This window comes from Hypanus sabinus, chromosome 29 (genome assembly GCF_030144855.1).
Source record: "Hypanus sabinus isolate sHypSab1 chromosome 29, sHypSab1.hap1, whole genome shotgun sequence".
Classification (NCBI taxonomy): Eukaryota; Metazoa; Chordata; class Chondrichthyes; order Myliobatiformes; family Dasyatidae; genus Hypanus; species Hypanus sabinus.
This window is the reverse complement of record NC_082734.1, coordinates 13960141-13987121: the sequence shown is the minus strand read 5'-3', so window position 1 is coordinate 13987121 and position 26981 is coordinate 13960141. Positions and strand designations below refer to the sequence as shown.

Below are 26981 nucleotides of genomic sequence, written 5' to 3'. Positions count from 1 at the left end.
ACAGAATTAATGTTTTTTTTAAAAATAAAGGTACTACACACAAACAGCTCCAATTTTCATGCTTTTAATACAAACTTAAAAAAGATCCGGAACATTATAAACTATACAGCTCTGACCTCACCTACAACAAATCTGCAAAAACATCTTAGCGTCAAGCAAGTATTGCACAATGTTCCAAAGTAGAAAATTGGGATATTTTTCAGTCTACAATAAAAGGAATTATTTGCATCCGCTTTCCTTAACAGAAAATAACCATTCCTTTCAAAAAAGTAAAATGTACATAATTTGAAAAAATCCTGCCATCGTTTTTACTTTTTCTGAAGCATACAATGTCAATATCTGTTTTCAATTTTTTTTGAAAAAATAATTTGTTGCATATGAAATCTGAAATGAAATTACAATAATGTACATTAGAAATATATACTCTTAACCTTTACAAACATAGTAAATTATCAAGCAAAGGAAACCAAAGAAACTTAAGATTCCGATCAGTTAGTGCCAATTTTTTTTAAAAATAAAAAATAAAACCAAGCAGTGTTTTTTTTAATGTTCAAGTAAAGAAAGGCTAACATCTGCATAATACATCACATCACCTCAATGAAGAACACTTGGGGTTGGGGGGAGGCGGGAGGGTCAGGGAAGGAAGAAAAGGAATAGTAAATCCTCAAAGGCAATAATTTTAACAAAAAAATTACCAGTTTCTTTACCCTCATCAGCACATCTAAAAAGCTTATGAAACAGGGATGCCATTAAATCATCCAGGAACTGAAACCAATTGTACCTCACAAACAGATTTCTTAATGTGTTTCTATCGTTTAGCTGATAGGCAGAACTTCGTTATGGTCACCAAGGCTGCCCCAGAAGCACCAATCCTAATGTCTGGCGCAGTGAGACTGGTCCATTGCATGCCAGGAAGATCAAATCCCTGACACTAAATGAGCCTCTGCTTGGGCAAGTTTTTAAACTGCCTCACTAACAAAGATTAGAAGGCCCACATATCTGCTGAATGACTTTTAAGGTCACAAGTCAAAGTTGGTTGTTCTGTATTGCCCTACTGTTGGCTGCATATTCTCCCATTATAATTCATGAGGCAAAGTATCCCTTTTTCAGCCTTTGTTCAAACTTTCTCACCAATACTCAACTGGCAATTTGAAAAAAAATTTCCTAATAGCAGGATACTAATCTTCAAACCTTGGAAGAACACAGTGAATGTTAAATGGTCACTGGACATAAGCAGGGAATGTAGGCATTGTTCTCACTTTAAGTCAAAAAGCTTGAAAAGGTGTCCCTAGAATGTGAACAGAAGAAAATTTACAATGGTCATTTAGCTACCACCATTTCCTCCATATTCCTTTCTACACCACAAAAGTGCACATTTTCTGCCGTGCTCTTTTAAAAAAATATATTAAAAGCAACTCAACTAAATTCCGGCAAGCCAGAGAAAAGCCTTAAAATGCAGATTTTCAATTGTGTTTAAATGCAAACTGTGTCTGTAAACATACAATTTGGGTGACCACTTTCAATTTCAGAAATACTAGTTGAAAATTATAGGCAGTTGTGGTATTTGCATTTTCAGGGTGCATGTATGTTAATTCCAAACAGTTCAGAATAACAAATAGCATGCCATTTTGACATGGGCCAGGGAGGAGAGGGACATCAGTCAGGGTACACCAACTTCAACTCTAAAATGATCATCTGTTTTAGCAGTCCAAGTCTTATTACAGTGTGTGGGATGTTGGGATAACAGCACAAGACACACGAAAGCTTTAAAAAAAAAATCAATAGTTCCAGCATTGTGTATTGGATTCTGGGTTACTGATTAGACAAGGTTGAGATGGCAGTGGGGTTTAATTGCAGTATAGGTGCACTGAACAATAATGACTCAGCCAAAAGTGTTATGATAATCTGGATTTGCTGAATCGCTAGCCAAGCAGATTATACAGCAGTTGCAACTTGAATGTATGGCTAGTCCTTCGTCCCTTATTCAAGCTCAGGACTTGCACTCCATTAATTAGTTAAGGCTTAATAACTTCAGGACTCCCACAACAATTCAAGATAAATACTAAAGCAGATAGCTGTACTCATCTGGTCCTTTAGGACTTCTTTATATTACCCTTGATCATTATATTTGGTTCATTAACTAGTTGTGTTCAAATTGTGTTTTTAGAGGTTTAAAGCCACAGCACTAACGAGGCTGAGCCGTAACATTAATCCAGTAATTCAGAAACATTTTAATGCCAGAACCACGTACAAATATAGGACTTGCTCTTCAAAATCAGAAAAAAAAACAGAAGGTATAATAAGCTTTCGCCTTCTAATCTGGGTCAGTTTTTCCTGTGAATACTGTTAGTCGTTGGTGCTGATCACAGCACTGTCCCAAAACAGCTGCACTGGCCCAAAGCTCAGTGATTGCATACGATCTAGGGGAGGACAAAAGCCGAACAATCAAACCTATCATCAGGGATACTTCCAGGAAACTTTCAGTGCTCGGTTCAAGTAGACCATTATCAAACTTCATCAGCTACTTAGTATATTATGGGGAGTGTCATAAATATTATAAATATTGGAAGGATAGTGTTCCTATCTGAAGCAGGTACTTGCGCAGATTGTAAGCTTTATTAACTGATACTTTGAACCCAGCTTTTTTTTCCTCCCACTTAGCTGCACTGTTTGGGTAGGACACAAAGGAAACCTGCACCTTTACCTCAGTAAAACAGAGAATAAATCAGAGGAGACGCTCGCATTGTCTAACAGAGCAAAGTTGGAAGAAGTCTAAAAGCATTCTGCCTCATTCGCTTGTGAGAGAAAAGAACTGGTTTTTAAACAACCACATTAATCAAACATAGCTCTAACTCCTGGGTCCCTATCCCAACTTTCAGTACCAGTAATACATTAGACCAGTACAAACAACTCACATCTGGCAAATCCCAAAATCAAATAAAGAGCTTTGGTCACCCACCTTTCCTGCTGAATCACCAGCTTAGTTATTCTAGGCAGGGTTTCGGAATAAATTAAAATTAATTCTCTTCAAGGGTGGCTTGGAATTAGCTGCTTAATAGTTTGATCAGTGGGTAAGATGGAAAGTGCAAGGAGCAGAAGAGAGCTAGTATGAGGTCAAGAATACCTTCGGGGTGAACAGAGGATGTCCTAATCTTGTGGGTTATAAACAGCACAAGTCCTCTTGCATATATTCATAATGTGTATAACAAGTGCTTCCTTTGATATGCAAACCCCACTTTATTCTTTTTTTCTCTAAGATTCTAAACCTAATTAACTGTTCTAACAAACCTTTTAATTTGGTCAACTATTGCAACAAAAAGGAACTCTGAAATATTAGGATAAAATATTTATCAAATTGATAATCACATCACCAACACCCCTTGTTCATCTCTGAGACCGAAATAACCAGTCTGGTCATCTAAGACGTGTTGGAAATGCATCAAATTAAATACTGCTCTCCTATCCGAGGATAATGCTTGAAGATTTCCTTTTGTAGTTGGAAAGTAAACACTGCTGCACATGTCCTTGTGACTCGATGTGAACTGATCGAGCATATTTTACAATAACTTCACTTCAAATCCCTTTTAAGATGACTGCAACTCCTTCCAAACAAGTTTTAATATAAAATTACTAGACGTGTCAAGGTCTCCAACCTGCTTTGCTACTTACAATGGGTCTGGTTACTCATTACAGTATAGTTGCTAACAACAGATTTCATGAAATCCTGACTGTGGCATTGATAAATTCAATACAAGGGTAATTTTCTGTTGAGATGAAAATGCTGGAGCATCATTTGACTGTAGCTCATGCCAAATAGAATGATTCTGTTAACTAAAAGCAGTTCAGCAAACAGAGCTGAAGCACTTACTGCAAGAATCAACCTCAGAACACACTGCACTACACAATGAAAAGGAAGATCGGAGCTGTATAGGCAACAGCGTAGATCTGCTCAAATACAGTGATTTGGGCATTATAGATTGATTACTTCACTGTCAAGAACCTGAAAACCAAAGAGAGACAAAAGATAATAAACCTTCTCAGCAACTGACAGGATACAGCATTTACTACCAAGTCCTGACTGGTAGGATAGCCATATATTATTTCAACTATAATTTAGTCACTTACATCTTTCCTGTTCTATTAGGTTCCATCAGCCCATTCATGAAGCTGGTATGTTACTCTACAGCTAACAGCCGGACCACAGCAAGGACACAATGTGCAGCAGAGTTCAACAGATTATTGGCCTCATGCGCTTTTAAATGCCTGGGTTCACAGTTATTCAAAACCCCCCCACCCCAACATATGATCAGATCAAATATCATTTCAGCTAGGTCTAGCAGAGGTGAATATCGCGCAGCTCCCATGAAAGAAGATGGGCTATTCCAAGTGTGTTGCATCCCTTCCATCAGTAAAAACTTGATGCCACTTATAGCAGGCCTACGGCGGCATTACAGGAAGAGAAGAAAAGAGCTTGGCTCAAAAGAACCCAATTGAAAAAACAGCTGTAACCCGGAACTCCAAGGTTCGAATTCAATAAAGGTATCACAGAAAGATCTTACACTGGAATGCAAATGCCCAGCCATCATATCTGATACCACACAAACTGCTGCTGAGATCGTTCACCAAATTCATAGCATTCTGGGATAGTAGGAGGCTCTCTAAGATGCAAGGTACTGTAGATCTTCAATGTAGAGCTTGTTATTTAGTACAACCAAATGTTATTAAGTCCTTAGAGCATGATGCACAGCTTCACAGGATTGTTTTTTTTTTGCTAGTTGCCACAATACAGTAGTTTGAATTAGGAGATCAACATGGATGAAGACCTTCAAAGCCCTTTAACCATGATGGCAGATTCTGTTGCAGCGCAGAGTGAGGTGTTCTCGTTGACAAGACTTGCTGAGTTTTAAGGAGGGGAGCGAGAGCGAACAGAATGAATGCCGTAACTCCACAGACAGCCAGCATGGACTGGATAAGACCAGGCACTCCCACTGCTTCAAGATGGTTTTTATTTGGCAGAATTCTGCTTCACTATGAACCTGCCGAACTTATTCACCAGTAATGGCTTCTCATCCCACAGTACTACAGCAACTCTTAAAAAATAGTGGGAAATGTGTTCTCCTAGCAACCCCGATCCAGCTCCTACATAACAATTACAGTGCAAAATTAAACACAGATAGATAATGGCACAGGTGTGAGGTAATGCCCCAAATCTAACTGCTGTGAAAAACTGATAACACTACCAGTTATATATTGTGACCTTTATTTTACTCAAATTTAGAGTATTCTAATATTTCAGTATTCCACTTTTAAGATGGATTTTGGTGCCATGTTTCTCCAAGGGAGGAATATAGAATTTTCAACAAAAAAAAGTTTAACTCTGGAAAAATCCTACAACCTACCAGGGATTGCAGTATGCGACTTGAACGAATCCAAAGAAAATTTTGAAAACTTGGGAGATGATTAAAGTTGAAGTGGAGGCTTAACTTTAAACTGTTCCCAAAGTGCTCTTCAACACGATATATTAGTGTTGGCCTTCTTTGAGTTCTATGTATAGAAAGAGTTCTTCACTAAATATTTTAGTTTGCCAAGACAACTGGCTGAAATGGCTGGTTAGGATACTGCATGGTATTTAAGTTGAAGTCAAGTCCTTCCACAAACGGGGCTTTCTCGCCCAGGTTGTTGTTATTGTAGATTGGTGGCACCTCAAAGGCATTAGGGAATGGCGCCGGGCCAGATGATGACTGATTTTCATTCCCGAAGTACAAGCTCAGGGAACCGGGGTAGACAAACTCCTTGGCATTGGGAGAAAGGGAGGATGGTGGAATCTGGTTGCTACTGAGGACTAGCGAATGCATTGATGTGGACAAACCTTTCTGCTTAATCAAGCCATTGGTCGGAGAGCGAGCCATTCTGCGGCCTCCAGTTTTCATCTTGGTGGACCCAAATTTGGTGGCAGCAAAGGCTGCAGTGGTAAATGTGATTGGCTGAGTAGACCTTGGGATGAAGGTGGGGCTCACTGAATTTCCAAAGGATGGTGATGGAGAATTAGACAAAGAGTTGCCCTGGTCAGTGATGGGTGTGAAGACTTGGGCCTCTGGGTTAAAGCTGCTCTTTATCTCTTTGTCCAATTCTGCACTCTCGTTGTCGTCCATGTAGAGGACCTTCACAGCCCCTTTCTCACCAATCTGATAGGACACCTCAAATGGATCAATCCAGAGACTCAATTCTTGTGGAACATTGGCCCGAATATCTTCTATATCTAAACCACTCCTCCTTGCAGCTTGCTCTATGATGGGATCCACAGTTTCTCCGATATGGACACACCTGTACCCAGATCCTTTCAGAGGCTTTTCTAGGTACCAATGGCCCTCATACTTCTGTTTCAGCAACCGCTCCAGCTCCTCGCCGAAGAGGTCTGCACGTCGCCGTGGTAATTTGTTGTACAAATAGGAGATTATGAAATTTAAAGCCACTTTGATCTCCAAATGCATGCTGGATATGGTGACTAGGGCAAGGCAGTGTAGAAAGAGCTTCAGATCTTCAAACAATTCCTTAAAAAGGAGAAATGGAACAGTTAGTTTACATGTACATTTTCTGAGTCCAACCATAAAATACATTTGTGTTCATTTAAAACAATTATTAGGGCATAAATTCAAACATTATTTTGAGTTTCAGTCATAACACCTAAAGGGAGCAAAAGTGAAGAGATAATCTTCATTGAGGGGTAGTCAGAAATAAATTAAGCTACTTTAGCTGCTAAATTAGTCAAAAAGTGACCAAGTGTAGGAAGCAAAATTACTGCTGGCTTTGTCACACTGCAGCCATGCATCGCTTTCCTAAAAATGACAAAAAAATAGAGTTAATAACCATTGACAATCCCCTAATATAGTACAGGAAAAACTTCACTTCAGCAGATTTTGTGTTCAAATGTTTTGACAGGGAAAAACTAAATTTATTCCAGTAGCAAAGTACCATCAGAAAGCAGATTTAAAATCATCAGACAATGAACTTTAAAAAAAAAATTCTGGTATAATCTGGAACCCACTGCCAAATGGGTTAAATACTTGAACAACAAAAAAATGGCTTTGGTAAAAGGGCAGGGGAGTGGGAGTAATTGAAGAGCACATGCAGAGAGCTGGCAGTCACAATTGGCAGGCTATACTCCTGTGCTGTACCATAATGGAATTCCATTACTGAATCTGCACAATATTTTCACCACACTAAAACCCCAATTTCCCCAGTAACAGGCTTGAGGGCTTGCCAGTACTTCACCTCTCTATACATAATCAAGGTGTTCTTTCTAGACATAGCCCTAGTTTGAATATACAACTTATACCGCTAACCAGTAAAATTCAGTAAGTACAAATGTGCATACTTGTGTGATTACCCTCAGCAATCCCTGTAACATTGTCTACATACCAGGCGGTAAGATCAACACCCTACAAAATACAGCACGGCTTCGCTTCTTGTCTGGCAATGTCTCCCAAATCCAGGGCCTTTGCCACTGGGAAGAAAGGCAACAGGAGCATGGGAATGCTACCACTTGCAGCTTCCAAATCCTGCACCATCCCAACTAACCCTTCAGCTTTGGAATAGGCCACCAAAACAAACTGTGGGAATTTCTCTGCAGCAGCTTAAAAGCAGCAGTCACAAGCTCAGGGAAAAGGATGGCTAATAAATGCTGGCCTTGCCAACACCCACACTCTGAAAAATGAAATAAAAGAAATTACACTCCCTTTTGCTGAATTTCAGAAGAACCTAGTAGAAGGCACCACAGCGCAACATGGTTAACACAACGCTATCACATCTCAGGTCGGAGCTCAGAGTTCAATTCTGGCACTGTAAGGTTCAAAGATTCATTTTGCCCAAGTATGCGTGTACAATACTACTGATAGTCACCTTCTTCAGATAACAATGAAACACAGTAAGACCACGGGAGTTGCTGAGAAAGCATCAACTACTCCCCCTTCCCCACTGGCACAAAAAAGAGCAACAGCATCGAATCCCCAACCCACACAGAAAAACAGCATCGAATCGCCACCACCTCCTCAAAGAAAAATAACAGCAACAATAGATTCAAATCCCCAACCAGGGGATTTGCCAGGTGGGTTGCCAGGAAGCGTGGTTTGATGGGCTGGAAGGGACTGTTCCAGGCTGGAAAGGCTTGTTCTGCGCTATATCTCAAATAAACACGGACTAGGAGGGCCGAGATGGCCTGTTTCAGTGCTGTGATTGTTATATGGTTATATGGTTAAATATAAAAAGGTGGGTGCTTTGATTTTAGAGAAGGAAAATGTGTCCCGAGGGATTAAAAAAAAATTATACCATCATACATTAGTAAATAAAGATCCCATGGATTACAACTCAAGTTCCAATCTGATAATGACAAACTATATGTAAAATCTACAAAACGTCACTGGATGCCAGTGGATGCTAGATCACTTTCACCCAATCACCATTGGGTGGCCAAGTCAGAGTAAATGGGAAAAGGATGCTTCCCATGGTGGCAGAGTCTAGGACAAGAGGGCACAGCCTCAAGACAGAGGGGCGCCCTTTTAAGACAGAGATGCAGAGAAATTTCTTTAGCCACAGGGTGGTGAATTTGTGGAATTTGTTGTACCAGTGGAGGCCAGGTCTTTGGGTGTATTTAAGGCCGAGATTGACAGGTTCTTGATTGGACATGGCATCAAAGATTACAGGGAGAAGGCTGGAAACTGGGGTTGAGGAGGAGGAAATAAAAAGGATAAGCCATGATTGAACGGCAGAGCAGACACAATGGGCCAGATAGCCTAATTTTGCTCACATGTCTTATGGTGATACCATTATCTCAAATGGCTGAGTCCCACATAACCACTAGCAAGAGGAGAGCTTCTGCCTCATCTGCTTGCATCTACATACATCCAGTGAACGTGTGTTCTTTAGCAGGAGAACCCAATTCCAAGCAATTACATTAAACACTGTTTCCTTGCCAAGAAATACAATCACTCCCCAAACCAGAATTTACTTATTTATTTTTAAAAGGTCAGACCAAGGAAACCAGGCACTGCAGTTGACTTTGATCAGAGGCTCCTGGTACTAGACAAACAGAGCTAGTAACAAATCATCTGACAGTGTTAAAAAAAAAATAGAACATGGAATGACTGATCGCCCAGGACACTGGATTGTGTTAGAGCCTTTGAAATCAATGACTAGAACTCAGAAACAGAGAAAATAGGGAATCTTGCTGTGGGGTGGGGTTTTGGATTGTAAATGCCACTTTAAGAGCACACGAAATAGACCAGCAGCTCAAATTTTAAATCCACGATAATAATGACTCTTTTTACATCTCATTTATTGGAGCAGTCAGCTGTACAAGAACCTGTGAATGGATGGCGATATTACTAAACGTTTTAATATGCTTGAGATGTTACTGCTGCATGACAGACCAGCCTCCATGGACACTAAACAGAAACACACACTTCCCTAAAGCCAAGACTATTCCAGGCAACCAGCAGCTAATCACAGAACTGGACAAAGGAAGAGCCCTTCAAGTAGAGCCCTGTAACATTGGCAATACAGTACAAGACAGCACAAAGTTCAATAGCTCAAAGTTATTAGCACAACAAAACAAGTCACCATTACAACAAGTAGAGGACAAATCGCAACAAAGGAACTTTAAGAATCAACACGAGTGAATCTGCAGATGCTGAAAATAAATAAAAAACACAAAATGCGTCTCCCGTATTTCACGCACCTCTGCCCTCAACCCATCCCCCTGCCAGCCCACCAGGGATAGAGTCACCCTGGTCCTCACCTATCACCCTACCAGCCTACAGATCCAATGCATAATCCTCCGTAACTTCCACCACCTCCTACGTGATCCCACCACCCACATCTTCCCCTCCCCCCCACTCGCGGCTTTCCGCAGGGATCACTCCCTATGCGACTCCCTTGTCCATTCATCCCCCCCCCATCCCTCCCCACGGACCTCCCTCCGGGCACTCATCCCTGCAAACAGAAGAAGTGCTACACCTGCCCCCACACTTCTTCCCTCACCACCATCCCAGGCCCCAGACAGTCCTTTCAGGTGAGGCACCACTTCACCTGCGAGTCAACTGGGGTGATATACTGTATCCGGTGCTCCCGATGTGGCCATTTATAAATTGGGGAGACCCGCCGCAGACTGGGAGACCGTTTCGCCGAACACCGGCACTCAGTCCTCCAGCAGTGGCGGGATCTCCCTGTGGCCACACACTTCAATTCCACAGACCACTCCCACTCTGACTTGGCCTCCTCTACCGTCAAGATGAGGCCACACGCAGGTCGATGGAGCAATACCTTATCTCCCGCCTAGGTAGCCTCCTTCCTGCCAGCATGAACATCCAACTCACTGACCTCTGTTGATACCCCTGACCCCCACCCTTACTCCCATCCCTATCTATTATTTTAGTCTGGTTCTCTTTCTCTCTCTTCCCCCCCCACCCCCACTACAATCTCTCCCCCCAGCCCTACCTTTCTTTCTCTTTTATTTCCCATAATTCTCCACCCCCTAGCCCATTTCCCTCCAGCCTATCACTTCCCAGCTCTCTACTTTATCCCCCTCCCCCCACTTCTTATCCCCCCTCAACCATCCCATGTTACTTCACTCCTGATGAAGGGTTTCGGCCCGAAGCGTCGTTATTACCTCCTCCCATAGATGCTGTCTGACCTGCTGAGTTCTGCCAGCATTTTGTGTTTTTTATTTAACTTTAAAAGTCAGTTTTTACATGTAAATAGAATGAAGTGCTCTATAAAACAATAGCAGGGCCAGTATTTTTGTTTATAAATTGACAGTGAAGGACAGAACAAATCTGAAAGACCTCTCAACTTCACATGTCATGATTATCTAACAATAAAATGCATCTGATTATACAATGGTGATTCAGGAACCAGGAATAAAAATATACAGACAGAATTCTACAAGATAGGAGAGGTGGACTAGTAGTTATGGCGCCCAATGGTGACTCCTTTGCTTGCATCTTCGAAAACAGTCTTATTTCCATCTTTAATGTCTCTACTTTCCCCTTTCAGGGTTCTTTTGAAGAGCCCGACCTGGAGTTACACGCTGACTATGGATCTTTGCAGGAACGGGTCCCGCTCTCGGGGTTCCACAATCAGCTGCTATTCGGAATGTCAAAGTCTCGGCCTAAGATTTTGGCATGGTTTCAGAAGCCTAGGAACTCAAGTAGCTACAGACGGGCAAATCAAGAGTTGGTGCTGCCACAGGAGATCCGTGTGTCATTGGGAGAGTTGGAACATCTGCTATGTGCCCGGGGACCCAAGATCCTTGTGACCTCCAGGCACAGAGCTTGAAAAAAGCGACGTAACGGACTTTTAGCATCGTAAACCAGTGAGTTGTTTGTTACATCTCCCCGCTTGCTGAAAAATGAAATGGAGTCACCTTTCTCCCTTATTAGGAGAGAGAGAGCCTGCAGCATGTTGAATTATTGGGTGAACAATGTAGTCTTTGGGGTAACTGCAAGTCTGTGTCTTTGCTATTACTTTGCTCACGCTTGAGTGCCAGTAGCAAGTGCGCTTTATTTTTGCCGGTGGGAAGGAGGGGGATTGCTGCTCGCTGCCACTTACACGCGGGAGGGAGGGGGACTTTGGTGTTCTAACATTCAACTGTCATTCTTTGGGGCTCTCCACTGTTTTCATAGATAGTTGCGAAGAAAAAGCAGAAAAAGCATTTCAGGATGTATATTGTATACATTTCTGATATTAAATGTACCTTTGAGTACAGAGTCAATGCAAATACAGTGGATTCTGGTTAACTGGTCTATCGGTTAACTGGGACAACGCTTATTTGGGACAACTTTTAAAGAACAAAAAACTAAATTGGAAGAATAATCCAGATTCCCTTAATTTATTTGAGACACTATGCCACTTAATTGGGACAGGAGACTGTTGCTGAACAGTTTCTAGCTAGCATCAGTCTTGCACACTACACTACGCTTAAAAGGGAACAGTTTTTAAATAGCATCAGTTGTATATGCTTATGTTCAAAAAGCAGTGATTTCTGTCACTGAGAGTTGGCTAGAAATATGCAGCAAGACAATTCAGAACTGCTTTGCTGTCTACAGTTTCAAGCATTTAAGCTTGGAAGGTCAGGAACGGCCAGAAGTGAAAATGAACCAATTTCACTATTTCGAGTTAGGAACTACAAAGAATTTGAAGGTACTGACAATTATCTTGAATGTTACAATGAAAATTAAGATTTGGAGAATATAATTCTCAAAAGCATTGCAGAAAGACAGTCCATGATTTGCACTAGGTTCTTGAACTGATTTTGTTCATTTACAGTCTATCAAAAGAATAAGGCAGCATACACTGAATGAATTCCTCTGTCCATAACTATTAGGAACTAAGACAGTTTTTTAGTACAGTAGCAGATTTCAAAGTGTTACAAATTTGCTACTCAGAAACAGTAATTTGTTTTTTTTATACCTTTTTAATTATTTCTATAAAACTTTGGCTAATTGGGGCAGCTGCTTAATTGGACCAAAATGTACAGATCCCAGAATGTTCCAATTAACCAGATCCACTATTTGCAGAAGTTAAATGTAATTTGAACACTCCACCATTAACTTTGAAGTTTCATTTGTGGCAGTCGTTTACTATATATATCCGTGGAATGGTGCACCACGCCAATGTACCAATACAATTAAACTGCACCTTACTTTAACCATTACTAACATTCTCACAATTCAATTCTTAGATACTTTGATGTATTTAAATGTCTTGAGCATCTAAATCAGGGATTGCCAACTTTTTTTTTAAAAATGCCACAGACTATTCATTAACATTTTGTTTGTGGACCACAGGTTGGGAACAAATGATTCTAAACCAAACTCTACAGCTTCACTTTCATTTAATATTTTTGCTTTCATTAGCATTTAAATTAATTAGTATTTAAAATTCAGCAATATTCCATCATAATGCTAATTTAACTCAAATTTGAACTGTGCCAACTACTCAAACTATGTCAAGACCCAAAATGTCAACCATCCCTTTACTTCCACAGATACTGTTCTATCCACTGTTTGTTATACATTAACGAAGTTCTCTCCTTCCACTGGTGATACCTGACTCACTAAGCATTTCTGCTATTTTGTTTTCACTTCACTGCATATTGAGCATTTCATAGAATATTTATTAGTGCGCCAGCAAGAACAGAAGGTTGAAGTTACCAGCGTAGCCAGGATGAAAACAACAAAACCCACTGCCTGTCACTCCAGGCAGTGATCATTATTATTTCAGTACAGAGTGGGCTGCCTCAGTATTCAGGTTGAGCATTTCAAAAAGCCAATTTTCTCAAAATCAATTGAAACTGAGAAATCACAAGCCACTTTTAGCGTAACCCAAAGGAGGATACACATTTTACTGAAGGAATTTCCATCTCACAGTACCCATCACCTTCCTAGATGAATTTTGAGAATAAATTGATGCGGCAACAGCATCCCGTACACCACTGCTGCCACTGGAGGAAGGTACCTTCATGTGGTGGTCTCTTCCCCCCCCTCCCCCAATCTTGCTTGATACTCCCAGAGGAAGGTCCCTCCTTGCATTTGAATGACCTCTCTCTCAATGATGCTGGAGCCCTAGGTCTTGAGCAAGGTTTAATCAAAGCTGTTTTTGGATTGGACTCTGTAGTTCGCATTGTGATATGTTTCTGATTCCTGGTTGGTTGCTTTTTTTTGTTGCTATTTTGGGCGATTTGACAAAGTGGCTGTGGGAAGACAGAATCTCAGGGTTGTGTATTGCATACATACTTCGATAATAAATGTACTTTGAGCCACTGGCTTGCAATTCCACCAGTTTTTTTTATAATGTAAAGGCAAAATTGTGCACAATATGGCAATTGGACTCAACGGACAACATAATCACAATATTGCTGTTTGTCTGAACTGTGATCAAAACCGAAAAAAGAGGTGACTCGAGTTGGAATTTCCTTTATCAGAACTCAGCACAGCCCTCAGTAGATCCCAACACAGCAAGTAACAGAAGGTAGTAGGATAGTAAGAGGATAGGCCAACCCAATACACAACAGTCACTAACATATGTTTCCCAGTAGGGTTCACAGGATGCTCATCAGGAGTAGAAGCCCTACCCGACTGGGTTGAAACGGCAGAACAACGTCAACACAAATTCTATCAACATTTGAGTATGATCGGTGATCAAATTAGTTGGATCACAAACAAGAGAAAATCTGCAGATGCTGGAAATCCAAGCAACACATGCAAAATGCTGGAGGAACTCAGCAGGCCAAACAACAACTATGGAAAACAGTACAGATGACATTTTGGGACAAGACCCTTCAGCAGGACTGAAGAAAAAAAAGATGGGTAGCAGTTAAAAGGTGGAGGGAGGGAAGAATTGCTCTTCTGTTTCGTACACGTCTGCCCTCACCCCACAGGGGATAGGATTTCTCTTGTCCTCACCTACCACCCCACCCGCCTCCACATCCAGCACTTAATTTTCCATCTGTCCCTCCCCACTAATCTCCCTCCTGGCACTTATCCTTGTAAGCTGAACAAGTGCTACACCTGCCCCTACACCACCTCCCTCACTACCATTCAGGGCCCCAGTCCTTCCAGGTGAGGTGACACTTCAGCTGTTGAGTCTGTTGGGGTCATCTACTCTATCTGGTGCTCCTGCTGTGGCATTCTGTGTATTGGCGAGATCTGACGTAGACTGGGAGACCATTTTGCTGAGGACCTATGTGCTATCCGCCAGATAAAATGGATCTCCCATTGGCCAACCATTTTAATTCCACTTCCCATTCCAACATCAGTCCACGGGGCTCCTCTAATGTCATGATTAGGCCACACTCAGGTTGTAAGAGTAACACCTTATATTCCATTTTGGTAGCCTGGTGGCATGTACATCTATTTCTTGAACTTCCAGTAATGCTCAACCCCCTCCTTCACCATTCCCTTTTCCCCCTCACCTTGTCTCCTTACCTGCCCATCACCTTCTTCTGGTGCCCCCGCCTTTTCTTTCTTCCATAACCTTCTGTTTTCTATCAGATTCCCCCTTCTCCAGCCCTGTGCCTCTTTCACCAATTAACTTCCCAGCTCTTTACTTCATCTCTCCCCCTCCCAGTTTCATCTTGTGTTTCTTCCTCCCCTCTCCCTACCTTCTAACTCTGACTCTTCATCCTTTTTTTTCTCCAGCCCTGATGAAGGGTCTTGGCACAAAACGTCGACTGTACTCTTTTCCATAGATGCTGCCTGGCCTGCTGAGCTCCTCCAGCATTTTGTGTGTCAATCTAGTTGGATTGGTTTAGCCACATTTTCTTCCAGCTGAAGAAAAGTACTGGCCCTGTCAGAATTAAGCAGACCCAGCACCCTGCTGAGCTCCAATTTACTGTCAAATTTCTCCCCTGGGACAGTGAAGGCTACTCCTTGTGCCTGGGTACAGAAGGTTTCAAGTACCTTTCTGCAATGCCATGCTGTTCCTTTTTCTCTCCCCATGTGTCTGTCAGAAGGTTGACAATAAACTATGCCCATTACTCTGCCAAGCATTTGCAAAAGCTGCATGTGGGTGACCCAGATTACATCACCTGCTATTTTCTCTTCCTGTAACAGCTTCGGCTCTTACAAAGATAGAAAGTTCATCAGCTGAGAAACTTGGAAGTGCAAATTCACAGCCTATTAACAAGAGATGTAGAGGTGCAGTTTCAGATTAACTCTTCAATTCTAGTGCAGCATTGGATGAAATGTTCATGTTTTGCAATAAGACAAAATCATTGATTATAAAAACCGAAAGAAAAATGGGTAATCTTTCACCTCATGATGATCTATTACAATATCGTGCCTAACTGCAAAAGAATTGAGGCTTGAAACACACAGATAGAAACACGTTGAACATATGACTAAGGGGCAAAGAAAGGTCATTGCCGTAAACTGGAATCACAATTTGTAACACTCGTATCCAAATGGTGGACCAGTAACAAAAGTACTTCACTTGCAGAGTAAAATCTTGTCAATAGCTGCAAGAGTCCAAAATTTTAAAGCCACCTGCCAACTTCAACACATTCACCCCACTACACCCCCAATAACCCCCAAATTCTTCAAAATTCACTTTATAGCTTTCTGCAGATGCTGTGCTGAAAAATGATACACAATTCCTAGAATGTCCCAGCCTGTACATCACCAGGACATCAACAAAGAATACTGTGGTCTGGAGAAGAGGCTTTTAATCCTGGTGACTAAGCTCTTGAAAAAAGGGGGTGGGGAGAGTAGAAAACAATTCCGCTTTCCACACCACTTCCCTCTCTAGATAACTGCTGTCCTCATTTTCAGAATCTGATTACAGTACGTCACTCTGACACAGCAAATGGACACCTGTGCTTACTGAATTACACTAGCTCCTGAAATGGTAAATACCTCAAACTTAAATATTTGCCTTGCTTTTACAATACTTCCAACTCAAAACTCTAAAATTATTTTCAATAATCCAATCCACAAATCTGTGCATCTCCAATTTAGCATCTTGCAGCCCGATCCAGCCATCTGGCCTCAGAGAATAGTATTCACCCACTAAGCTTCAAGATTTTCTTCAAAGCTTTACTGCTGTGCCCTAGGCCTCTAATCATCAGCTCAAGTATCTCCTTATGCAGTTATATGTCAAATTTTGCCGTGAAATGCCTTAGGATATTTTGGTAAATTAAGGAGTTTGGGTATGTGGCATTGTGGAGGTAGTTGGGTAGAGATCTACGAGGCAAGAGATAATTTTAACAGACTTATGAAACATCGTTCCTCAATCATAAGAACTTGCATACTTTAAAATCATTTTGTATGACTTCTGCTTGGCTCCTCTATTTCATTCTCACTCAGTCTAATGCCACTTAACCTTGAGCTGTGCTAGTCTAAACGTACCACATTACATTTAATCTGGAAAATATACGTACCTACATTCTTACCTTTCACAGAATATACATTCTATGAATAGCTTAAGCAGAAATATCTTCAATAATTTGAATGGCCACCACCCCCCCCCCCATAAGCAAACTCAGTATTTAAATTGCCACCAGCCACCTTATGTACCTTCAACACAGAAATACGCTCCAAAACAGCACAACTAACCAAGTCCCACATACAAACAGGTGACCTCAGCTTCACAAATTCACTGGACCAAAGCAATTTATCTCAAGTCATTCAATGACTTGAGCTACTCAGTCCTCTGGGGTAGAAAATAATGAAGATTCTTAACTCTGATCCATTTTAATTGTATTTTTATTTTGAAATTATGTAGCCCATTTCCACCTTTCCAGTTTCCCCTCAATAGCCCTCAAGGGAGTACTCCTTTAGAACTTACCTTGCTTAATGTATAGAAGTTCAGTCATTTCTTCCAATATTCAAATGAGCACAGGCCAACCAGCTCAACCTGTACTAAGCAATCCCTTTAACCCCAGAGTCAAACAAATGAACAAGTTTTAATTATCCCCAATGTCAAGAAGGAACCATCTACACGCATTACACAATATGGACTCAGTTGTAATGAAACCTTCCTTCTTTTATGAACTACCCTTTACACCACATTCCATAGAGTTCCATACAATATTCTGCTTTCTTATCCTCCCAGCAGACTGGATAGTGTCACATGTTCAGGGCCAGATATGTATCCACTCAGCCTCGTAGGCTGAATCTGCTTCCAACTTGTTTTCTCCTTTTATCTTTGCACTGTCAGCAAACTTGAGATAACAATGGCTTCACCCAAGCCACATCCCACTCATAATTTAGTCATCTGAAAAGGAACTTGTTTACCCAATGTAATTTCTCATAAAATAATCCAAATATGGGAGTATATTAGTCCCAACATCATGATCCCTTAGCCTGCCCCAGTAATCTTGTGAAATCCATTCTGGTGCCCATGATTCATCCTCAAAGCTATAAAGCTGATTCAGTTTTCATAAAACCATATCAATGTCACTTGATTGTATGAGGAGTTTAAAAAGATCTTGATACTACACCCTCAATAATTAATTCACATTCTAAATTCCTTTCTCAGAGAGGCATGATGTCTGTCATTTCGAATGTGGGACCTTTTAAGAATGAAGTTAGGAAGATCTTGACATTGCATCCCCATTAGTAGCCCTGTTTTCCAAGTGCTAGGGTGCATAGCATTGGATCCAGAGAACCTGTCAGCTATTAATTCTAATTTAGTTTCTTTGCTTCTTTTCTATAGTAACTTTAGTTCAAATACTTCGCTCTACCTTGCTGTGGATTTTCTTTTACTGAAATGTACCAAATGTGTCTCTGCAGTGTCCTTGCTTCCTATTATTAATTCTGCAGTCTCATCGTCCCAGGGATCAACATTTACACAAGCTATTTACTCTTTCATACATTAGAATCCCTCATCTGCTTTTATTTTGATGGCTAGCTACTGCTCCATCCATTTCTCTTGTTTTTGATTTGATCACTTCTTCAGACCCTCTTCATACTTTCTCTTTTAACTTTAGTTAACTGAAGATGGATAATTTTGGACTCTATTCCTCAAGGAAATATCCCTGTTGAAAATCCAAAATGTCTATAATTTTTCATTTATTAGCTTACCTTCTTATCTAGTTTTCCAACCCACTTCAGCTATCAAACCTTAGAAGCTACCTTTAAGGCCTTAATTTCCAACTGTCCTTTCCCAAATAACGTGAGGTTCTACAAATACTTTCCCCATCACAATCCCAAGGATCTTCATTACAAGTTCATTAATACACATACGGTCTATTCCATGGTTGAAGACACTTTTTATAAAAACTCTCAAAAAAACTGACCTCATCCTTAGATTAATTTTTGCCAATTTGACTTATTCCACAATGAAATGTCTTAACTTACGCTCCACCTTACATTATAACTAATGCTTGTAGACTGTTACTAACAATTACCCCTCCCTGTCATCTCCACTGACAAATTCTACATGTTGATTTTGAAAAGTCATTTCTCACTACAAAGCTGATCTCAGCTTCCTAATACAACTACCTCATGTATTTTGAAATGTCAGGCAAACCAACATATTCAGTTCCCAAAGCCGGCCACCTTGCCATCACATCTCAGTAATAGCAGTTTTGTTGATTCCATTAGTGCCATCAATTCATTTAACTTGTTACAAAAGGTGTGCACTTTCGAGCTTATAAAGTATTTTTTGGACTCTCGGGTTTATGATGTGTTCTAGTTCTGTCTGTTCCTTTTTGTTACTACTTTTGGGCAATTTTTGAATCGGGGTGGCTTGCTGGTAATGAACACCAAGCTGAACTGTACTGAAAAATGCCTTTTGATTTTTATTCTGTGTTTTTGTTCGATCTTTTGTTCCAATTTGCCCAATTATTTTTGCACCGGGGGAGGGGGGGGGGGAGAGGAAGGTTTGATATTTTTCTTTGAACGGGTTGGTTCCATGTTTGTTCTTTGTTTCATGACCATCTGTGGGAAGATGAATTTCAGGATTGTATACTGCAAACATACTTTGATAATAAATGTACTTTAAATTTGGGTTTTTCGCTATTCCCCCTTCTGACTTTATTTGCAGGTGCGCTCAGGTTTGTAGACATCACCTCCTATTAACACTCCACTATATCACAAACCATTTTTGTACCCTCATTATTCTCTTTGCCCTTTGTCTAAAATACTCCCTCAATTGAACCACCCCTCTCAAACCCCACCCAACCTATCAATTTAAAACCTTATCTACAGATCTAATTATTCAGTTCACCAGGTCATTACTCCTGCAAGATTCAAACCCCCATTGTCCTAATACCATAACTCCTTTTTCAGTACTGGGGCAGAGCAGTATGGATTACCACAGATCTCAGAATTAAGGCAGACACTCAATACACTGATCTTTTATCAATCTAAGAAAATTTTGGACAGGGCTCCAGGATTGAGATTTTGCTTTATTCAGTTGGATTCCAGTGTTCATACTTCCACAGCAAAACCTCTTGCTTAATTCATTGTGCACCACAATGAATATTTTTCCCCGTGCATCTCATTCTTCTGCAGCTCAGCGTCTTTTAGGCAGGCATGGTGTATTCAACAAAGCATTTGGATTCATGCCCCTTTATGCAGACAGTTACCTATGCCACCCACTTCCCTCACCCCTACCAATTATATTGCCCTCTATTATTACTGGAAAGCTAGTGAGTACTGCCAACATTCAATCAAGTAACTTGCTGGGGCAGGAAAACCTCTGGTTGAAGGGCAGCCTACCCTCACTGCCTTTCTCGCATTAGCATGGACACAGAATGAGGTATTAAAAGTACTTATGAAATTGGAGGAATTTAGCAAAACTACCTTGAAAAAGAAAATTAATGCACTCATCATAAGCAATGTTTGATTCTTTTCAGAAAGATAGACCAAGGAAATGCCACAAACTCAAATAATTATAGAGAGTTCATGCATTTTTTTTAGAAATAAAATCTGTTCTCAGATAATGCACCTCCAGGTTGGGATTGGGTAGATTGGGATTTTGCTTGCAAAAAATGCTGGAAATCCATATAAAATGTACAGGCCAATGTTTACATTTATAATATTCCAAATGTACATAGTTGGGCAAAACAGAACAGCTTCTGTCAATGTATTCTGAAATTATTTAATTTCATTGATCTGCTGTACTATGAAAAATTACATCAAAAGCCTTTCCCAAAAAAAACTGAATACCCTCAGTTAATACATTAACCAAGATAAGCTATGAAACATTGCAATTGAATAGTTAAGCACATTTTCATGGCAAACTTCATCCAGAATTATGTTTAAAGAGATCACAGCACAAGTTTGGCTATGAAAATATGTTTGCCCGTTAAGCATCAGGTGATTAACAACCATATGGCTATTGAACAGCCACTGCTGCGTTGACAATACACCATTTTGTATCAGCGAATGGGATAATCAACACAGCAAACTGATTACTGACTGGACACAGTACTGTGACACAAGAAGCAAACACATTTAGAAATACAACAGGCTAACTAAAAATATGACAGGAAATGATTCTAAAGGATTTGGGTTGTTTATATGTAGAAGAGTTACCTGCTGGAATTAAGGGCCATAATCTGACTAAGGGATTTAGATATATAATCATAAGAGCACTGCTAGGTCACTTTATACCCATTGTTCAAACACCACAATTACCGAGTTATCAGCTTATAACATGCAATTACAATTTCAGTAGTCTCTGTTATTCTGCATTAAGATCTTTTCTGTGCCAGCTAGCATACGAACACACACTGGCTGCCAGTGTTCTGGCTGTGACGCCACAGTCACGAGTGGAGTTACAATGTCATGAATGAAGGTTCCACCAGAAGACAATGTCAGTAAGTAAAACACTGTTTTGTGTTTTAACAGTGTTAAACGCTGCTTTGATCCCTGCTTTAGAGCAGAGGTAGTCAATCTCTGTGCACACACAATTATCCTCAGCACACTGACTTAGCAACAGATGCACAAGGTTTTGATTAGTACTGCCAAATGGTCAATAAAGCCATTGGCATGAAATCAGAGAGCTGAAATTTAAAATATTGTATACAGGAAAAAAAATTGCATTTTACCACCTATCCACCCCCATAACATCCCTCCAAGAACACTATGGAAAAGAGCCAGGGATTGAAATAAAGGCTTGTTCTTACAAATGCCAGCAGTAATAGCCTCCCTTCAGTCTTCACCGTTTAGGGTTCCATAGTAATAGGCGGAAACAAGACCTGCTCCTCATTGCACTCTGATGACTTCTAAATCAAGAGTGCTTATTTGGGTTGTTGGATAAAAAACAACCTTGCCTGTAATGTCCCCCAACTGAATTTGCTGACATTTGCCAACTCAACATCCATACATGCTCTGCTGATCCCCAAGAGAAAACAGTGTAATTCGGAAGTCAACATTACCAATTTAGTTTTAAATACTTAATAAATTTCAATCTTCCCACCCTTCAATAATTGTTTGAAATAGAGCTCTGGTTTCCCCAAAGGAAATTTCTTGTTTTTCCTCACCAATGTCTATCAGATTAACTTAATTTTTCCTCAAAATAAACTGCTTTTTAAAGCTCCTTTTAAAAAGGTACAGATGTGAAAAAAAATTGTAAAGATGAGCGCAAACCTTTGGGAAATTTCACCTCATGTAAAGTGTTTCATGAATGAACTCTTGCTACTTGATTGACATAATATTGTTTTAATTACAGTTACACCTGCTGTGAAAAGTATACACTGGAAGAATCATCTCCACCTAGAATTTACTGCCAGTTGTGTTCTACTTACACACATTAAACCTGAAGATCCTACACAACAATCAGTAAAAGCAGTTCACACACTTTTTTGCTTCCACGTTTGAGATCCCTCGCCCTCTTAACATTAACTGACAATCACATGACTAGACATGTCAGTCAGGAGCGTCTGAGATCCCTGCCCCACACCGGCTACACAAGTAGATTGGACACCACATGTGACACAAGTGCTCAAAATAGAACTCTTGACAGATATGGAGATCTGGCGTGTAGTTGTGGAACAGGGTCCAGCTGGATCACGGAACAGCACAATTGCTGCTTGTGAGTCTCTAGCGATGGTGCCGGTGGTATTTTTGCCCCATATTTATCACATATTACAATGTAGTGGCACCGCTAAGTTACCAAATTTCACGGCATAGGCCAGTGATACTAAACCAGATTCTGATTCTAAGTCATGTGACCTATACTCTCCAACATAACCTGTCCATCATGAGCAGGCTGAGGAAATACTCCACCTCAGATATCAGTAATGAAGTTTTGACTGCAAGGGAATCCAAAACTGGGTGGACAAGTAAAAAACTAATAATAAATTCACCAGGGTACACAGGAGAAAGCTCGGCTACAATGCAGAACCAGTCACTGGATGGAGTAATGAGAATCTTAACAAATATTTAAGAGGAAAGCAAAATAGTCTTTAAGAAATAGAAGGGTGAGATGGTGGGAGGAGTACAAGCAGCAGGTGGGCTGAATAATTGGTATCAGTGCTACAGACTAAACAACTAGGGAGAGCAGAGAAAGCAGTTTTTGAACCGGCACACAGGCTTTCATCTGCTGTAACATATTACACCAAAGCACTGGCATTTCTCGACACTCCTGACAAGCTAGGTTGATAGCTGATGATTTTCAAGGCAAAATCTCCAAAACCAAAGCTGTGGAACTCAAGCCTGCTCTGAAAAATCCAAGGTTGCAGAATGAATAGAGGTGAAGGCAATAGCTAGTGCTGCAGTACAGCAGTGAGACTAAACAATTGGCAGGACTGATCTCCACCTTTGTTTAGAGTTGATCTCATCAGTGATAATAATGGGGACTGTTGTTGGCCGAGGTTAGGGAGAAAGTTCTGCTCCTGATAAGCATCCAGCACTTTCTGCTGAAAAGTGTACAAATGTACAACAGATAAGAGCAGGATCAGTTTCTGCTGCAATGCCCTCTGCTATCAACTTACCAATATTTACTGCCTAGGCACATGGGTTAAAGAAAAATATTTTGAAAATTGCAGCTAAACAGTTAAGGGAAGGAAAGTGGAATTAAAATTTCTTGACTTTACATACTGAAAAGCCTCCAAGATGAACTAAACACTAAAATGGTTAAGATACAGAAGAGATGCTGTAAATCCAGAACAACACACATAAAATGCTGGAGGAACTCACGCAGCTTCTATGGAAATGAATAGATGATAGTCAATGTTTCAGGCCAAGTTAGTGATTATTCCCTCTAATTGTCATGGGGAGAGGGTGGGGACAATATTCAAAGTCAAATAGCTTAATAACAAGCCTCAGCCCAGCTCCTAACAATGAAAAATGACCAGCCTCAAGGAGACTACAACCAGTGCAAACTTTGGCAAGCTTAAACAGAATAGCTCACTCTTACTTAGCAGACCGAAGCACACTGCTGAATGTTTCATTCTGTATCATGTCACAACGTTTTGGGCCTTTAACACAATTCAGAAGAAAGGAAAACATTTAACTTTCCCCAAGATGGATTTTTTTTTAATTTTGGCTTTTCCTTTCTTTCAGAGCAGATTATACAAGCAGTGGAAGAATGAATAATTTACCGAATTTCAATCCATTGGTTTTAAGTAGGCTTCACATTCTTGACCACATGAAGGACAATGCCGTCATTACATCAGTCAATCCCACTCAAATTTCTTCACCCACCATGACCATGATCAACATGTGAAAAAGACACCCAGAGAGAGCTCCAAAAATGCAGTCACTGTGTCTGTGTTGACTCTGTAGGAGACATCTTGTTTGCTCTCCATTGCCCTATCATTATTTTTCCTTTTATAACATTAGGCATGACTAAATCTTCATCAACCTTTCTGGCAGTGTATTTCAGAGTGTGACATTTAAAACTAGAAAGCTCCTATTTGCATATTTTACAATTTTGGTGTCCCTGACGATTGAATCTGTTAGAAAAAACCATTCCTCCTCAATAAGAATGGAAAATTTTCAAGCTATAAAACTCCTGTTAACCAAATTCAATGAGAAGGATGCCTCTTAGTCGAAGGCCCAATGTCTGTCATTCCACTGGAACCTAAGAGATTGCCTGAATTGGTGTTAGTGTGTGCCTGCAGATGGATAAGAAGAAGGGAAGAGTCTTGTTTTGTTGATCCTCTGTTGCGTGTTCTGCGAACATGGTGGACCATCTACGTTGATGTCGGAATGCGTGGCAATACTTGCAGGATGCACCATCACATCCTTAGATTGTGATGTTTGTTAACACAATCACTGCATTTCACTGAATGTTTCGATGTCCATGTGATAGATAAATGAATAAGAACGATCCACACATCACAGAAACACAGGCACAGATGTGTTATATTACTCAAATCCAAAACCATTCTAGTAAATATCCTCCTACAGCCTTAAAGACTTTTCTTAAAATCTTGTATCCAATATTCTAAATTACCAGCATAATTCCTTTGATTTGACAATTTATGGAGTTAATGGTTGGCATGTTCCTTAGGGGAAAAATAAAATGTCTGCCATGGATGCTCATCTCCTGATTCTGCCCCAGCATATCTTCAATTTCTATTGTTGATCCTCCTTCACACTTCAAATCTAGTCTGACACTTTCATTCTGCCCATCCCAGTAGTCTGTTGACACAATTAGTCATTTTTGTTGGGTTAATTAAAATGTGCCAAAGCATATTCAAAATTAGCTTGTGGTCCAATGCAAAGATCGGCTGCTCACGACAATGAGACAGGAAAGGACCTTTTGAAATTGGCCATTCTTTAGTACAAATATCCTAAGGTATCAACACCAAAACACATTAAAAGAGGCAAGATTTCTGCAGTTAGAAAGGGAAAGAAATACGTTTGGGTTAGATCTCTGGAGGTTCAGACTTTAGAACGATAACAATTCCAACGACTAATTTATTTTCTGAATAATTGCAGAAATATGCAGTACTTTATTATCACCATATGCATATGAATTCTGCTCGGGTTTCTGAAATCCGAAACGCCAAGGCTCATAACAAAATCTAACATCTGCAGTTTGATGACGATTCCGCCTTGAGGTAAACTTGAAAGATCTACAATCGCCAATTTATTTTACCGAATAATAAAAATAGGCACTTGGGCAGCTCAACGTCGCTGCATGAAAATTATGATACGGCAAAGATCCGATGCGAATGACCCCATTTTCCTAGCACTTTTTTTTTGGTCAACATAAACATTTTGCAATCCAGCTGCGCTGGGCGTCTCTTTAAAAATACAAAATAGCCCAGCATGCCAAATAAGGAGTCCTCAAGGCTGAGAACAACACTGCAAGGCTGGTCCCTCGTTCGCGCTGCAACATCGGATCTGTAGTTCCCTTTACTGCGTCGGCGCTGGCGCCACCGAGGGAGCAGAACTACAGTTCCCAGAGTGCACCGGGCGCGGCGAGCATGCGCACTACCCGACCCGAAAGACTGCAGCGCAGGCGCCCTGGAACTCCCTCCTCCCTCTCTTGCTCAATATTAAATGTCCCTGAGCCCATCCCCCTCTTTTCACAAATTCCATTAAAACCAAACCGGACCGAAAGGGGCAAAATACTCGGGACGTCTCTGCGTGGGGAAGATTTTTTCTACTTTTACCAATCAATCACCAAGGTTATTACTATAATATAAAAAGATACAGTTACTAAGACAGGGGGAAAAAGGCTCAACTTAAGAGGTTCCAGCCCAAGGACTTTAACCTTCCAAATCCCCCCAAACCTGATCTTATTCCAGGACTAGCAGCATATCATTTAGAGAAAAAGCATCCCAGCAATTTACACCCTTCACCACTACTCCCTGTATTTTAGTAAATAAAACGCACGATCCACGAGAGAGACGAGGGCTTTTTTTAAATCCACGATCTGAAAAAAATATCGACATCTCGACTTGGCAGTGAAATTAGTGACTGAACACGTCAACAACCGACTGTCTGCAGGCTTTAAAAGAAAAAAAAAGTACATTATTTCATAAACACCCTCACACAAAAAAAACGATAGATCTTTATACAGTACAGCCTATTTTCTTTAACTTGAAACATCAGATGCAAACGTACCTCAGAAATCCGAACCAATTTGGTTATTATGGAAATCTATGGATGGAAAATGGAGTTTATGCTGAAGCAGAGAGGGAAAAACTACAGTTTAGGCTCGAAATTTCTCCTCAATCGTTGAAAAAAAATACAAAGCCCATCTTTTTTCTATAAAACATAAAGAAAAAGCCAGAAATGATGCAGGTGATTTAAAGTGGAGGAGTTGGAAATTGACAATAGAGGGGGGGGGGTGAAAAGAGGGATTAATGGAGGGAGTGGGACTGTGCCCTCACTTGGGCTGGATTCAGGTGTTATTAACATGGGCTTGAGACAGGTTGACGCATGGAGGTGCAGAAGGCTTACTTGTGGTGCCGGGAGCGGGCTGGCCTCGGGTCGGTCCGGGTCCGGGTCCGCCGCCGCCTCTCAGCCCGAGCTGCCGCTGCCCAAACTTTCGCCCCAGCTCCCGGCGCACTTATA

At 40.7% G+C, this 26981-nt stretch overlaps 1 protein-coding gene across 2 annotated transcripts; it reads right to left on the bottom strand.

The window, feature by feature from the left end:
- Positions 1-48: 48 nt before the first annotated feature.
- Positions 49-26981, bottom strand: LOC132383024 (protein Tob2-like). 2 transcript variants are annotated; one of them, XM_059953723.1, is made up of 2 exons: positions 26868-26981; positions 49-6551 (listed from the first exon to the last, which is right to left on the bottom strand). In XM_059953723.1, exon 2 carries the CDS (start codon positions 6489-6491, stop codon positions 5577-5579), a length of 915 nt encoding a protein of 304 aa, XP_059809706.1. In that variant the 5' UTR covers positions 6492-6551; positions 26868-26981; the 3' UTR covers positions 49-5576. The 2 variants fall into 2 exon arrangements, with proteins under 2 accessions (XP_059809706.1, XP_059809707.1); XM_059953724.1 differs by lacking the exon at positions 26868-26981 and adding an exon at positions 26529-26754.

Excerpts from the sequence above, each read along its gene's own strand:
- LOC132383024 (XM_059953723.1), bottom strand. The coding sequence starts at position 6,491 with ATGCATTTGGAGATCAAAGTGGCTTTAAATTTCATAATCTCCTATTTG.